The sequence below is a fragment of the Furipterus horrens genome, unplaced genomic scaffold (genome assembly GCF_987537825.1).
Source record: "Furipterus horrens unplaced genomic scaffold, mFurHor1.1.pri manual_scaffold_8, whole genome shotgun sequence".
Taxonomy (NCBI): domain Eukaryota; kingdom Metazoa; phylum Chordata; class Mammalia; order Chiroptera; family Furipteridae; genus Furipterus; species Furipterus horrens.
Genome location: NW_028327178.1, coordinates 98969283 through 98986014, shown reverse-complemented (window position 1 = coordinate 98986014; position 16732 = coordinate 98969283). Strand labels below are relative to the sequence as shown.

General features: G+C 44.0%; 1 protein-coding gene across 1 annotated transcript; it reads right to left on the bottom strand.

The window, feature by feature from the left end:
- Positions 1 to 11966: 11966 nt before the first annotated feature.
- SRSF6 (serine and arginine rich splicing factor 6) lies at positions 11967 to 16685 on the bottom strand. The gene is made up of 6 exons (XM_090286426.1): positions 16415 to 16685; positions 16039 to 16187; positions 14633 to 14757; positions 14281 to 14489; positions 13984 to 14067; positions 11967 to 13893 (listed from the first exon to the last, which is right to left on the bottom strand). The coding sequence occupies exons 1-6, from the start codon at positions 16519 to 16521 to the stop codon at positions 13530 to 13532; spliced, it is 1038 nt and encodes a 345-aa protein (XP_090142552.1). The 5' UTR covers positions 16522 to 16685; the 3' UTR covers positions 11967 to 13529.
- Between the last annotated feature and the right edge of the window lie 47 nt (positions 16686 to 16732).

Sequence of the window (16732 nt, the reverse complement as noted above, 5' to 3'; positions counted from 1 at the left end):
AGGTGCACGCTGACCTCCCCAGTGGAGGGCCCCTTCAGTGTCCTCAGCATCTGCATTTCAGCATGCCCCTCCATCCTGGTAGGCCTACGTTCAGAACACAACCCCCAGGGTGATCAGGGAGGGAGGGGGCTACTTTGAGGAGCCGCCCACCCTCAGAAAAGCATAAGCCCCAAGGGGAGTATATGGTGTCTTAGGAACTCAGCATCCAGTCTGGCTCCTGGCTGTAACCAGGTCACCCAGCTGAGGGCTCTGGCCAGGCCCTGCACATCCCCAGTCACGTAAAATGAGTGTGTGTGACAGTGCTTTGTAAACTGTGACATATAGAAATGACTGGGGAGTATGTTTGCAGCCAAGGTTCTGGCTGGCCAGCTGTCTTCATGATAGAGCCCAGGCCAAGTCCAAACTGCCTTCTTCTTCAACCCCTACCTCCATCCCCACTAGAACCACTCCCTTCTCTGTCTGGGGGTTCAGAGCCCTCAAACACCGGGTTCTCCCTCACTTGTACAAGTCTGTTTCTGCAGGGGGTGATCTTTCCTGATCATATTCTTTTATGCCCCCTGCCCACCACTCCTGCAGGACTGCGCAGTCAAATATCTGTTAAACTAACTCATGCATCTGAAGAGCAAAGGGGTAATGTATGAGAACCCCAGCAGTGCATGATTCCGTGCTAATGAAATAATGGCAGTACTGGCATTTAATGAAGAGGTGGCTAAACAGATAAATACAGGCGAAAGAAAACCTAGTGACCTAACAACTATGCTTAATATCTATCATTACTTAACTCCTAAAATGTGTTGGCCACTGTCAGAGACACCTTACCAACACTGTCCAGTAGAATTTTCTGCGATGATGCAAATGTTCAACACAGTAGCCACTAAGTCACATGTCATTACTGAGCATTTGAAAAGTGGCTAGTGTGACTTGAGAAATTGAATTTTAAATTGTATTTAATGTGAATTAAATTTAAATAACCACAGTGGCCATAGTTATTGTATTAGAAAGCACAACTTCATACATGTTTTAATTGCCTGTTGGCTCTATCTTCTAAACACCCCTCAACGTATGACCATTTCTCCCCATCTGTATTGCCACCATGCTAGTCCCAACCACCACTAGCTCTCCTTGGACTTCAGAAATTGCTTCCTAACCCATTTGCCTTTCTTCCTCTCTTGCCCCCTCCAGTCTATTCTCCAGTAAGAAAGAGCTTTTAAAATGTAAATCACAAAATTTCCCTATCCAAAATTCTTCATTGGCTCACCACTGCCCTTAAAATAAAATCAAAGTGCTTTACCCTAGAGAATTTAGCCCATCTTCCTCTCTGACCTCATCCTGCACCCTCAATAGACTCTGGTTTCCTTCTATTGCTTCACATACGTTCCCAACTCAAAGCCTTTGCCCTTGCTGTTCCCTCTGCCTGGAATGTTCTTCCCCAAGTTCTCTTCTTGGCTGCCTTCTTCCTACCCTCCAGGCCTCAGCTGAGTGGTCATCGCATCAGAAGAGGTCTTTCTTGACCTCTCAAAGTAACAGCCCGTGCCTCACTCCTTCTCATTACCATTTATTTCCTTCATTATAATGAATAATAATGATCTTCATTTACTTATTTGTGTTTGATCAGTCATCCCCACATACATGGAAGTTCCATGAGGGCAAAGACATTTTGTCTTGTTTACTTCTTTATTGCCAGTACTTAGAATGGTGCCTGGCACACAGTAGGTACTCAACAAGGACTTGTGTCAGATTTCAGTAATTTCAACTTGTTAATAAAAAAGCACTGTGTTGAAGCTGTGGCCAGGTAGTTCAGCTGGTTAGAGCATTGTCCTGATACCCCAAGGTTGCAGGTTTAATCCCTGGTCAGGGCGTATATAAGTATCAACTAATGAATGCATAAATAAGTAGAACAACATCTCTCTCTCTTTCTCTCTCCCTTCCTCTCTCTCTGTAAAATCAACAAGTAATTCATTTAAAATTTTTTATCCTCACCTGAGGACATTTTTTTCATTGCTTTTAGAGAGAGAGGAAGGGGGAGAGGGAGAGGGAGAGAGAGGTATTGATGTGAGAGAGAGACATTGATCAGTTGCCCTCTTGCATACACCTGGACCGGGGATCGAACCCACAACCTGGGTATGTGCCCTGACCGGTAATTGAACCCATGATCTTTTGATCTATAGGATGACACTCCAGCCAACTGAGCCACACAGGCCAGGGCCAAAAAAAGAAAAATCAATATAAATAATTTTTTTAAAAACCACTGTGTTGATACTTGGTTGCTTTAAGGTGTTAGCAGTACTTGACAGTGGCTTCTGGCATACAGGTTAAAGAAGAGAATGTGGGCCAAGTCTTAAGACAGAGTTAAGACAGTTTGAATCTCAGGTCTACTGCTTAAGACCTGTGACTCTGAATAAGTAGCTTAACCTCTCTAAGCTCAGTTTCCTCATATGTAAAATGAACCTGGTAATGGTATTTACCTACAGGGCTTTGGTGAAGATTAAATTCTAAAATATGTAAAATCTTTATAGCAGAAGGCCTTCAACAAATACCAATCCATTACCTTTTAACAGAAATTCTAGGGAACTTTGTAGCTTCTGGCCAATAACATGTAAGCTACTTGCTTGCAAAATCAGCTTGCAATGGTTGCTCTCTCTCCCACCCTTCCTCCTGCTGTTCTTCTGCATTTATTTGTATCCCAACTTTTCCTCCCTAAAATACAGAGTCTATCCTCCATATTAGAGTATATAATCATGTAGGTAAAAGTGAGATAGGTAGTCTGATTAATTAAGGCAATAGTCAAACTGAGGTTTGTTTTCCCCTTTTCTAATTATAAAATGGAATTCCCTGAATTCCAATTTTTTTTTTTTACAATTTTATTTTTTAGAAAGATGGGAAAGGAAGGAGGAAGAAAGGGAGAGAAACATTGATGTGCAAGAGATGCATTGACGGGTTGCCTCCTGGACGCCCCCAACTGGGGAGCTGGCCTGCAATCCAGGCATGTGCCCTAAACAGGACTTGAACCAGTGACCTTCTGGCTCTCTCTGGCTGGCGCTCAATCCACTGAGCCACACCAGCCAGGGCTTAATTCCAAATATTTTGCTTTGCACAGATGACATACTTGTACCATTTAAGTTATTTTCAACAGAGTCAATCTTTTTATTCAAAACATTGTCAGTCATTAAGAGTGACTGTGGTTACTCTGGAAAGAATTCCATTCTGTTTCCAACCTGTCACATATTTCAGGGCTGTCAATGAAGAGTGACAGAGAGGACTGCCCTTCTGTTCAGGTTCGCTGCCTTTTCTTCAGCACACATTAAAGGCTCAGCTAGGTATCAGCACCATTCTGTGCTCTGGGAATACAGTTTCAAATAAGACTAACTGCTCCCATGAAGCCTACATTCTAGAAATAAGGGATAAAGTCGAGGCTGGAGATATATAATTGAAAACCACCATAAAGAGATGGCCTTGAAAAAGTTAGGACTGAGAATAAAGAAAAAGGTGGGAGCCTTGGAACTCACCAAGATTTATAGGTTGGGAAGTGAAAGATCTAACAAGAGACTGAGAAAGATACAAAGAGGTGAGAGCGGTCGCAGAAGAAGCTGGGCTTCTGGAGGACACGGGAGGCAATTTTTCAGGAAGGGGGGACTGCTCAATGATGTTAGATGCCACTGACAGATCAAGTCAAATGAGGTCCAAGAGCTGACCATTTTAGCAATAAGAAGGTCATCCGTAACCTCTACCAGAGCTCTTTCAGAAGAGCTGTGGACATAAAAACCTGATCAGAGTGGTTCTAAAGAGAAATAGATTAGTTCAATATTTATTCAGCACCTACAATGTGCCAGGCACTGTTCTAGGCAATGCAGATTTGTCAGTGAACAAGACAGACACCTCCACCACAGAGTCTACATTTTAGGGGGGAAACTGACAATAAGGATTGGTCCTATAGGAGAACAGAAAAAGTGAAAACAATTGGTCTAACAACTCCTTCAACGAGTTGCAATGTGAAGAAGAGCGTGGCAATGGGGCTTACTTAGTATTTGAAAATGATGTGGTCTCAAGGAAGAGTGGTTTGTTTTTTTTTTAGTTGTTTTGCTTTTAAAAATAGGAAGTGTTACAGCATGTTTGAAGCTGATGAAAATGAACCTACAGAGAGGAAGAAACAGTGCAGGAGAAAAAGAATAATTCTAGAAGACAAATCCTTGAATATGCAGGAGGGAAAGGGTCATCCAGTGCTCCCATGATGCTGGGACCCATCCCGTGTGGTTGTGAGCTCCTATCTAGAGGCACATACTATTTCTGTGTTCTTTCTCCCTAACTAGACCATTAGCTTTTCTGAGGTCTCGAACTGTCTTCTCTATGATTTGAATTCACCTCTCCTTTATCAATACCACCCCTATATTTGCAGCTTACACAGCATTTTCATAAGCATTGTCCCACTAGGTCCACACAGCAGCACAACTGGTGAGCCAGGTGTAAAGAATCTGTCCACTCCTACCCCTGCAGCCTGGTCACACCTTCAGAACCCCATTCCTGTGGCTTCTGTGCATAAGGTTCCTTCTTGGCACCATTCCACATCCCATATTTCTGGAAAATTCCTAATCATCCTTCAAGATGCAGCTTGAGTGACTCCCAGAATCTACCCCCCAAAGTTAATCACTCCCTCCCCTGTGCTCCATGCCACCGCAATCTATGCATTGACTTCTCCTCCTCCCCCAGAGACAGAACAAGGCACCCAGTGAGCAAAGAGCCTGATCCAGAGATCGCACTCCATAAATAGTCACTGAATGAATGATTCACGGATGTGGGAGTGAAGAGTGGTCAGTGACATAAGAAACAAATGGTACTGAAATCCATAAATGGCTTAGCCATTCTTGCCTTAGGACTAGAATACTATTTCCTCCTGTGCTGCTCAGAGGCTGGGGGAGGAGGGAGTAAAGGGGGAGGTCCCAACTTCAGTGAAGGCTGTCACTGGTAGCCCCTCAGCTGTCAGCTTCTCTCGCAATTGCCCTCAGCCAGGGCAGCTGCCTCGCCCAAGTGCCCTCTCCTGGAAGGAGCTCTCCAACTGACTACTTGTTACCGGGTATAAAGGCCCCGCCCCCTTGCCTCAATTTGGGACACATCTGCAAGGCCATCTTGGCTCCAGGGCTTCCCTTGGGACAGGAGCAGTTCAACTTCTTTGCCCAACCATCTTGCTGTCCTCCCTCTCAGAGTTTGTTTCCAGGAAACCCAACCTAAAACAACTGTGGATCCCCAGCACAGAGCCGTGTCTGGCACATAACAAATGCTCAGTAAATATTTATTGAATGAATGTGCTGTGTTTATTTTCTCTTGGACTGTCTGTCGGCAAAGCCCGCCCCCCCCCCATTGCCCTTCAAGGCCTCCTGGTATACAACAGGCGCTCAATAAATACCCTCTCTCTTGGTGTTGGGGGTTGGGAGCTAGCGCCCCAGACAGGTACCCCCAACGCGGCCGGGACGTCAGTGAGGATGGAAGCGGGTTCCAGAATCGGGGCCCGCCGCCCGCCTTCCTTCCGAGTCCTCCCGGGGCTGGTATAGACGGCGGCGGGCGGGGCGGTCACTGATCCGTCAGCCCCGCAGAACGATTACTTTTAAAAACGCCAAAATGGCGGAATTCTTTTTATTCTTTCCCTTTATGGCAAAAATAATAATTATTCAATTTTCCGTTATGAAAAGCAGAAATGAACGGAAGGAAAAGACAAAGTTTGCCAAATGACCTATTTCCTAAGAAAAGCAAAACCCCGCCCTCTACTACACCTTTCCTTCTATTAATGAAAAACTCTTAATTGATTGCATTTCTCTATAAACGAAGCCTCCTCTCTCCCAGCCTCCAGATCGCGGGCCGCCACAGCTCGGCGGACGCCTTCCAGCCCCGCACCCGCCCGGCCCTCCGCACTCCGCGCGGACCCCCTTCCGCTCCCGCTTTCCTGAACCTCCTCGCCAGCCCGCGCCCCACGCCGGAGGCGCTGGGAGGGAGCAGCACACCCGGGCCGTAGACCTGGGCCCTCGCCGCGCGGGGTGGGGTCGGGTTGCGCGACGGTCCCGCACCCCGGGGTCGGAGCCACTGGCCTGCGATGTCCCTACCTGCGAGGCCAGCCTGTGGCCGCCCAGCGCCGAGCTACGGTCCGAGCCCAGCGCGGCACGCGCCTGCGCGCACTGGGGGGCGGGCCCGCTTCCCTGCAGGATGCGGGACGGGGACCGCGCGCGGCGCAGGTCTGGGGGCGCGGGCCCGCGGTTGGGCAGCGCCCGCGTCCTCTTCTTGCCTCCCAGCGAAGCCTGGCCGCATGAGCCTAAAGCTCCTTCACCCCTGGGGTTGGACTATTGCGAGGGCAAGGCGGATGGAGATTCTTTCTGCCACCCATAGCCAGCACGCTAAGTGGGGGCGCACGGACCACTGAGCTGAAAGAGAGAGACTAGTAGTCCCCAGCCTGAGAGGTCAGTGACAGAAACGAGGCTGCACTCCTGCAAGCACTCCGGCCGTGTCGCTGCGCGGTCCAACGCCTTCCCACCCGCAGAAGGGGAGCCAAGGAACCTCCGAAAAGGACCCAGGAGAGATGAACGGCTGTGCGACTTAAGGAAAGGAGGCCCCGCGGCGCGTGGGTTCTGATCCTAGCCCTGCTCTGGTTAAAGACGGCAGTAAGCCGCTCCTGCGTTTGGGTGACTGTCCTGCCATTGGCTGAGAGTGAGTGTGACCTGGGGCACATCACTGTCCTCCTGGTCCTCCATTTCTCCATTTGTAAAAACTGTCACCTACTTCCTGGCATATGGTTGTTTGCAGTAGTCTTTCCTGTTGCGGTGTGGCCTTGAGCAAGTCGCTGCTCCTCTGTGCTCCAATTGCCTGGGCTGATCTATCTGCCTCCACAAGATCTAACTAGTCAAATCACTTTCCTGATTCTTACGGTACAAAATACTTCTTTCTTACACGTCACAGCTGTAACTTAACACAGATTTGAGTAATTCAAGAGGTTAAGAAACTACAAGCTCTAAGGAAGGAAGGAAACACCAGTTTTTGTATCCTTAGCACCCAGCACAGAGCTGGATGCTGAGTGGATGCTCAATTAATATGTTGACTAAATGATGTTCTGCATGTAGACAAAACAGAGCACTTTTTGGTGCATTCCAGAGCCCCAGCCCCCTCTCCCACACCAATGATTTAAGTGAATCCCTTAGGGCCGTGGCCCCAGGTCCCACCTCCAGGGTCCTGAGTTCAAGCCCAGATGAGATAATTCTTCCTGATTAATTGTAGGCAAATTTCCCAAATTTCTGTGGTCATCGGGTTTAAATGTAGCATTTAATCATTCTGGTTGCTACACCAATGCGCGTTGTGTTCTTCCTCGCTGCAATGTCAATTTTTAAGCACAGCTCATTATTGGGAACAGGACTGCATCCATTGAGGCTGGTTGCCATAACAATAGGTTTCTTTCTGCACACCAATATACACATAACCAACCACTCATTTTTCTCTTCACACAGACTGTGTTTGTTCTGGATTCCAAAGGGTTTATTTTAGGTTTTCAGATGATTTCAAGAAAGCGGTGAAGCTACACAAAGATATGGCTTCTCAACATCATGCACCCTTGAAGTAGTGATTAAGACAAGGCTAGTAGAATCTGAGCTGTGAAATCTGGGAATGAACACCACGGATTTGAGTTATTTTTCTGCTCATTAACAGTATGTTGGTCTTCATATCTTTGGCGGGCTTGATTGCTTGAACACCTTCAGGGATGGAGAACCCCTCCCAAGCTGATGTGATTTGGGGAAGGTTCTGCCTTTGATACAGTCAAGAGTTGGCTCTACTGGTCCAATGAGCCCCTGAGAGCAAGGGAACAAGTCCAATTCTTTCCTCAAGTTACAGCCCCCTTCTACAAGTTAATAGCTCCTAGTGTCTTCTCTGAGTTAACCCCCTAACCAAGAATGGACCCCCCCCAAAAAAAGTATATGACTAGAAACACTGAGAAAACTTGTTTGTAGCAGCCCACACCTTTCTGTTCCTACAGATTTTAATTCACCATTAGGGCAGTCCATGTATTTTAGGAAAATCATCAGGATGTGCCTTTTATGTAAGTGTGAAAACAGTTCTGGTTCCAGCAACATGGCAGGCTTTGCTAATAGGGAGCCCTTTATAGCACAAACACCTCCAAATCCTGGATAAAATATTACAAGAAAAGAAGCAAACAAGCAAAGAAGAAAAGTAAATTCATTGCTGAACTTGTAAGAAGGGGAAGTTGGAAGCTAGAGAGAAGCAAACAGAGCAAGGAAGTCTGATGTCTCCCTTGTCTTGGAGGTAGTTATTGAGGAGACAGGAACCAACTGCTAGGAACTTGGTTTTCATCACACACATAATGACAGGAGATAGGCTCTTGGGTTCATGTGATACTGGGAATTGGAACTGAACCCCTGTATAAAGACCCCCAAACTATGTACTTGTGGGCCCCACGGTGGGAAAGGCCTGGGAGGCCAAAGTTTCCACCAGACATGGTTAGTTTAAGGTCCTGCTTTCACCTGGGCATGGCTGTATGTTATTCAGCAGAGACTGACAAAATTTCTTTTGGCTTTGGGAATTGACGCTTCTATTTGTAAACACTATAAAAATTTCAGTGAGGGAAGAGCCTCAAGTGTTTCCCTTACCCCAACGCTGCTACATTTCTGAACCTTGCTTTCAATATACTGTTAGGATTCATGTTTTATGATGTTGCTGGGGCACCCAATGAAAAGAATCAGTTGACCAAGTTGTTTTCCATTGCCGCTGAATACACATCAGCACAAGGTTACCGGCTTAAAACAACACCAACTTATTATCTTGTTGTTCTGGAGGTCAGAGGTCCAAAATGGGTCTCACTGGGTCTCAAGGTATAAGTAGAAGTGCCTTCCTTTCTAGGGGCTCTGGAGTTTATCTTTTTTCCACCTTCCTTGGCTTATAGCCCCTTCCTGTCATCAAAGCCAGAAATGGACAATAAAAGCTTTTTCATGTCACATCTCTGTGACTGACTTTTGCCTTCCTTTTCCATCTTTTAATGGTCCTTATTATGCTGGGCCCAAATACTCCAGACAATCTCCCTATTTTAAGGTCAGCTGATTGGCAAATTTAATTATATGTGCAACCTTAACTCCCCCTTGCCACATAACATGTTCACAGGCTCCAGGAATTAGGATATGGACATATTTGTGGAACCATCACTCTGCCTACCACAAAAACTAACAGTAGTTGGTCAAGTAACTGATCCTCTTCTAAAGTGCTGGCAGTCACCTTCAGTGTCACTCTGTGACATACACTATTCTCATGGTGATGGCAGAGATGCATAAGACTGAGCCCAATTGTGCAAGTGCTTCTTATGCCTTTAGTCATGTTTCCTGTAGCTGCAGTAACAAATTGCCACAAATTTGGTGGCTTAAAACAACATAAATTTATTGGACAGTTCTGGAGCTCAGAAGTCCGAAATGGGTCTCACTGGGCCAAGATCAAGGGGTAGAGAGTTGTGCTCCCTCCAGAAGCTGTAGAGAATTGTTTTCTGGCCTTGTCACACCTTTTCTGATTTTTGACTCTTGTGATTAGGCCCACCTGAATAATCTCATTTGCTGATCTTAATCCAATCACATTGGCAATATCCCTTTTGAGAATTTTTATAAGTTTATTTGAGCCAACCTGATGACATGTTCCAGGGAGCAAGATCTGAAATGCTCCCATCTGCAATGTCCCTTTTACCATGTAAGGTAACATTCACAGGTTTTAAGAATTAGAAAATAGGGGTCTTTGGGAGAAGGGAGGGCAGTATCTCCTCTACCGAGTATGTCATGTTGTTAAAATTCAGGGTCAAAATCAAAGGATGGGAAGCACTCTGCTTATGGAGGGGAAAAACAAAAACCCCTTTTGACCTCACCTTGAAAACAGTCTATCCTCCACAGAAAGCACTTCCTTACAGAATGCCAATGAAACTTAGAAAATAAGCAGTTAACAGTGAGTGAATTTGGTAAGGAACTTGGGAATTTAATAGACTACAGTTACCCACATCAAATTAGTGATTATAAAGCGAATAAATTACTTAAGGGATCCAGGTTACCACGTGCCACTATGATGCACTGAGGACAGTCTCATTCTTATAGTTCCTGCCAAAAACTCAATGAGGAGCTATGAGGTAAGCCCACCTTGAAGGAAATTCTACAAAATAACTGTCCTTTACTCTTCAAAAACAAGGTCAAGAAAAAGACTGACGATCTGTTCCAGATTAAAAGATACTTTAAGAGTCATGAAAACAAAATTCAATAAATGATCCAAGACCAATTGAAAAATATGAATTATAGGAAAATGATAAAATATAAGGACTGTAGATTATATAACAGTACATCAATGCTAATTTCCTTGTTTTAATAATTGATTACTATAGTTATATAGACAACATCCCTGTTCCTAGAAAATAAATTTTTTTTAGAGATAAAACAGCAAGATATCATATTTTCAGATGGCTCAGGGAAAGAAAAAAAAAAGGAAACAAAATTGGTTTTTAGTTTGAAAATTTTATCAGAATAATTTTAAGTCTGTTCATTTTCTGAGTCTTTTTATCCTGATTGAGTGCTTTTCACTAAGGGGAGTTGAGTATTCAAATAGGCAGTTTTAAAACTTTAGGGCTGCTTATAAATCTTCATGCTAATACCTATTTCCTTAGAAATATTTTCAAAATTGGGTGTAAATATGAATGCTAAATGAATAATTACCAGTAGTCTCCTATTGTAAGCTAAGTATTTAGTTTCACTTGCCTTTATAAAATTCAAACAAGCAACAATGAAACTATGTAGGGAATGTGAATCTTTCTAGATTTGCATCTCCAAAAGGATTTGTAAATTAGTAATCCGGTTTTTCTCTGAAGGTGGATTTTACTGTTGTTCTTTGGTATTTTGATTTTTGAACAATGATTCCTTTCTATTCAAGTGTTAAGTTAATCACTTTAAGTACTACACTGAAGGCCTATCTGTGGGGTTGAGGTAAGACAGGCAATTCTAAATAAGCTACTTAGGATGTAAAGAATTACATAATTGTGTGAACTAACCCTGTTAACAAATGGAAGCATACATGATGCTTGGGATACAAATATGCATTTTATTCAGGATATGGCTGCTGCCTCAGAAAGTTACATTAGTATAATTTAATTACTCTACTAGGTTGATAAAACTATGTAACAGCTCTAAAAGTTTCACTGTGTGAAGTTGAATACTGAAAGTAATTTGTTTCCTTCCGTGTGTCACCACTAAGTCAAAGGATTACTGACTTGAACACTACTCATGGGATGAACAGCTTATTGGCATAGGCACCATGCCACTGTCAACAGAGGCTACCTAGGTATGTGGGCTCCTAAGGAGATATGGTGTAGTTCAAGTATATATGTCTTCTGTAATTAATTAAATCATAATTAATATCCACTGCCACAGGACTAAAACTGGATAGGCAGAAAAAATTTTTTCTGGAAGGCAAATAAAAATGTGATGGTTCCTAAACATAAATTGCTGAAGTTTAGAGCATTCAGTCTAAATTAAGGACTTGGGAAAAGATGATTAGTGCTTGCAGGTTTATCTGAGAAATAATTGTCATGGAAGATGTTTGAACTGCTACAAGATAAAATGGGTAAGATTTTTGTGAAAATAAAATAGGGTTGATACAAGGTATTTTTAATCCTCCCCAATAGCTAGCAGCTAGTATATTTACTATGGCACTGTTCTAAGTACCTGTCATGTGTTAACCTTTACTCTTCACAACCCATGAGGGTTTCTCTCTACCACTTCGTGGATGACCCTAAAGCACAAAGAGAGCCAATGACGATGTTGATCCCAAACTCATTATTTCTGAGTAACTGAAAAGAAGATAATTTCTCTCATATTTAAGTTAGGAACAGCAACACCAATTCAAAAGACCACTTGTCAGGAATCTGGCACTAAGTGGAATACACAATAAATTCAAAACAAACCTTTCCCTCAGTAAGCATTTTATTGAGATAAAGCAAAAAATAGGTTAACAAAATGGGAGAAAGATACCAAAGATCAAAGATGGTAACACAGGAGCAGGTAGGACTTAAACTTGCCATAAAGGCACTATGGTGTATCAATAAACAGGTCAAAGAAAGGGGACTCAAGATGCTGCTCACTTCTCTTTTGCTCTCCATCAGCTTAATACACCATCTAGTCAGAGATCAACATGTGGCATGTTGTAGAGACTGTTGGATTCAACTCACAAGTTAGCAAGAAACTAAACATTTTATCAGTCAACTGTTCTCAAGTGGCCCTATGCTCCAGTGGTTTAGTTGTCTAATGATGCAGGTCCACAGGTATGAAATAAAACTAGATTTTTAGGAAGCTGGTCTTTGCTATTATTGTTAGAAAATTTTTACAAGTGCAGTAATTTACCTATATCCACTACAGACCAGCTAAAAATGTGGATAAACCTATTACACAATGTGATATAACATTTAACATGAGGATGTTGCATACTTTTAGAGAGTTAAATTCACCTTGTAATATTCCCCACCCTCTCCTTCTACAAGCGTTTGTTCTTTCCTTAAAAACAAGAGAACTTTGGTCAAAGCCAAGTCTTAAAACTAACTTGTCCTTAAATTCTTAAACACTAAATTCTGAAAAGCAGCAGAGGCTTGCCTCTCAAGTCATTAACTTCTGTTCTTTTGAATCGGCAAAGCAATGAACTATAATTACAGGCACCAGTTTCTTCTCTGAAATTCTGTTCATATTGTAAAAAATAAAAAACCCATTTCTTATAAACATCTAAATTAAAAAGTATCAAAGTAAAGAAAGGTTTCATTATTTAAAATCCATTAATTTAGGCAAAATTGTATAACAGATTGACTACAAAATATTTTATTATTTTTAACTTAACTTGTTAAATGGGCAGATACAATGACCGTGGCAAATCTGATTAACAACAAAATAATTTTATCCAAATTGAATAATTTATTGCTGGTTTGAGGCTTTCCTTGTTTTACACTTAAGCAGAATTTACACTGTTTCCGCAAACAGCAGGTATCAGTATTTAAAGGAATTAATAGTGACCTATTCAATAAGGCAATCATCTTGGTAACAAACTTTTATCGAAATCTTATATAACTTAGGCTTTATAAAAAGCCAACATAATTGAAAAATGGGTTTTCCCTCTAAAGCCTTAAGTATCCAAAGCTTGAAACTGTTTAAATTTAAAAGCAAACAAATAAAACAAAACCCCTGCAGCAGATCCTGCTGAAATACTTAAAAAAAAAAATCTAAATGAGCTTAATCTTTACAAAAGTTATTTTAGCTCAAAAGCTATAAAATCAAAGTTATCTTAATTCTACAAAGAAGGGAAGAGGTCTTCATGCCATCATTTCTTTAGAACCCCTTCTTTTTCATCAAATTTGCCCACAAATTTCTGTGTGCCCTTGTTTTCAGGAGATTCCTCTTGTAGGAGAGGCCCAGTACAAACATGGAAGAGTAACTGCCTAAGCAAGTAGGAAAGTGTTCCATAATAGTGTGCAAAGAACATAGAGTTCTGAATTAATCTCTGGAACTTGATCTGGACCGTGACCTTGACTTTGAGTGGGATCTAGAACGGGATCTTGAAGCTCTTTTTGGTGGAGGGGACACAGAATGAGCCTTTGAGGGTGGAGCAGGTAGGGGAGACTTGGAATGAGACTGGCTCCTCGATCTAGACTTTGACTTTATATCACCTTTTCCATTTTCTTTGGGGGAACGAGATTGAGAACGAGACCTGCTTCGAGATTTCTCATACGCATCCTTAGACCTGCTTCGAGAGCGTGAACGAGACCCTCGGTCAGATTTGGGCTTCGACTTGCTCTTTGATCTAGATTTCCTGCCTTTTGACCGAGAACGTGATCGACCTTTGCTCCGAGATCTGGATCTGAACAAGAAAAGCCAGATTTTTCTTTCAATACCTTGCCAGAACACACAAGTACACTTAACATTCAAAGAAAGACTCAACATTATTTACCGGGAGCGACTTTTTGAGACACTTCGTGATCTACTGCGGCTGCTCCTGCGACTCCTACTTCGTGACCTCCTCCTAGACCGTGACCTATAAGAATAGTAACAAAATCTTAATCTCAATACCTCTCAACATGTTTGTGCCACTTACTGAGGACAGACCAAACAACAGAAAAAGAACCCAAAGATACAGCCTGAAAGTGACCTAATTTCAATTAAGTATCAATTAAAATACTCCCATCTGAATTTTTCTTTGTTCTTCGTAAATACTGTTTCCTCCCCTCTCCATTATCCTTCAAGTTACCTTGACCTGCTTCCAGAATAAGACCGCCTATGGCTTGATCGAGCTTTATCTTCAATGAGCCTAATATTTCTGCCATTTATTTCTGTACCATCTAGTTTATCCAGAGCACGCTTCATGTCAGAGTAGGAGCGAAACTCAATTACTCCTTCATTTGTGCGTTCTTTGTGAGCATCTGCATAGGTTACTTCACCTGCTTGTCTCATGAAATCCTAAAAAAGTAACAAGATAGGTCAGTCCCAAAAATCTAAAGAAAAGGATTTACATAATGTACCTGACTTTCAGGAATAAAAAGAAACAAGAGCCAACTTGTTAGTATCTTAGTATCACTTTGATTTCGAATTATAGCTCATACCTTTAAATCTTGCCAGCTGCAGCGACTAGAAAGATTTTCTACAATAAGCCTGAATTCTGTACGAACAGGTGGTCCATATTTGTCTCTGCCAGAAGTTCTCCGACTGCTGTATCCACCTCCACCACCTTTATCACATGAAGAAAACAATTAGATGCTTTGTAATGACAGGGACACACGTTTTTGAAAGTTAGTACAAACATATCAACTTTTATTTACTGGAGTAGGACTTTGCTATTATATTGCTAAACCTTTGATACAGTTGTGATTTGCCATAAATTAAATTAAGGGCAAGCCAAATAGACTAAATCCAACTAAACTTTTCCTACAATCTGTTAGAGAGTGACTGCTCCTTTATTCAATTTACCTCGCTAAGTTTTATTTTACAGAACATTGTAAAATATAAAACTTAACTGATTACATGCATTTCTACATTTTACAAAAATGTTTACTAGTTACACTAAGTACTTACATCACAGTGTGAGGTTTTTGGTGGTGGTTTGGCCACAAAACACGCAAGGTAACAGTCACCTAGTTCAGATTAACCAGTTTTGTCTAACCCTTGGAATCCTCACCATCACCCTGCGTCTAATGGCAAAAGGCTGCTGTCGTCATGGCTTCCGGTAAGGTCAGCCAAAGGGTCATAGGGCAAGGGTCACACAATGTATGGAAAAGCCAAGGCCAATCAGGAAAGGCAGTCATCTTAGCCTCAGTGGACACAGCCTCAGCCCCATTGGTCACTTTCAAATTGAAACATCAAGGACTTGTTAAAAAGTTTGAATTCAACATGCAACAATTTCAACATCAAACATTTAACATAACCAACCCCCCACCTCCTCCCAATAACATGCCCCCATTAATTCAAATATAGCATAAAGCTTACTTAGATCTACTTGTGGTAAGTACCACATTAGTTCAATATAGTATTTTATTTGGCCCCCGCCAACTTTAATAACTCTAAGACCTAAACTTAAAACCCCTCCCCATTCCCCATCCCACCTCCATCCCAGCCTGTTCCCCAACTCCTACGCTGAGACATTCCCATTTCTAGCTAACGCACTGACAGGTAAGCAAGGGGGATACAACATATACAGCCACCCCTCACTTCCTTCGTGGGCAGAGCCACGACAGTGCTGACAGGGGCCCAGAACAAGCCACCCACCCCCCCAACTTAGCAACGAAACCCCCAAACACCCAAACTCTGACTAGGCAAATCCCACGACCCAATCTCCGCGCTCCGGCGTCCCGTGACTGCCCCGGGCAGGCGTGAAGGCAGCGGGTCCAGGAAACACCCGAGTCAACCGACCCCGCCCACCGCGCCTGCCCAGGCTGGGAGACCCCACCCCCCTCTAAGCCTGCGCCCCCGCCCCGGGTCCCAAGGGCGCGGAGCGCACGGGGGTGGGACTCACTGCGGCTTCCGTAGCTGTAGCCGTCGCGATCGCGGCGCGGGCCCCGAGCGTGTTCCACGATGACGCGCTCCCCGCAGAGATCCTTGCCGTTCAGCTCGTAAACGGCGTCGTCGGCGTCGCGGGAGTCCTCGAACTCCACGAAGCCGTACCTAGGAAGCGGTGCAAGGCCCGGGAACAGGCGGAGCTTCGTTAGGGCGGAGACACGCATGCGGCCCCGCCCCCTCGCTCGCTCCCGCCGCCCCGCGCCGCCGCCGCCATCTTGGAGACCGTGCGACGCGGCGCCGCGGCCTTGATCGCCTCTCTCCTGTTAAAAGTGCCCAGCCGATGCCAGGCCCGAAACACTGTGGAATGACGCAGGCACCCAGGCCCGACTCACCCATTTTTAAGATCTATTTCGAGGAGACGACCATAACCACTGAAAAAGCGTTGAATGTCCTTCTCCCTGACGTGGTAGCTAAGGCGTCCTATGTAGACGCGCGGCATGTCCGTGGCGGGCGAGGGGCCCGAGGGCTGACTGTCGAAAGGTGGACTGTAAGGTAGAAGCCGCGATGCGGGTGCCGGGACGTCAAAAGCCCAAACACGCGCCTTTCGCAGCAGCGGAGGCCAAGTCCAGCCACACAATGGTGTGCGCGCGCGCCCGTGCTACGCTATAAGGGCAGGAGGGGCGGGGCCTGGCGCGTTACATCAGCGCGCA

Excerpts from the sequence above, each read along its gene's own strand:
- SRSF6 (XM_090286426.1), bottom strand. The coding sequence starts at position 16,521 with ATGCCGCGCGTCTACATAGGACGCCTTAGCTACCACGTCAGGGAGAAG. Across the intron at positions 16,188-16,414 it reads GAAATAGATCTTAAAAATGG|GTACGGCTTCGTGGAGTTCG; the intron begins GTGAGTCGGGCC and ends ACCGCTTCCTAG. Across the intron at positions 14,490-14,632 it reads GCAGCTGGCAAGATTTAAAG|GATTTCATGAGACAAGCAGG; the intron begins GTATGAGCTATA and ends TTACTTTTTTAG.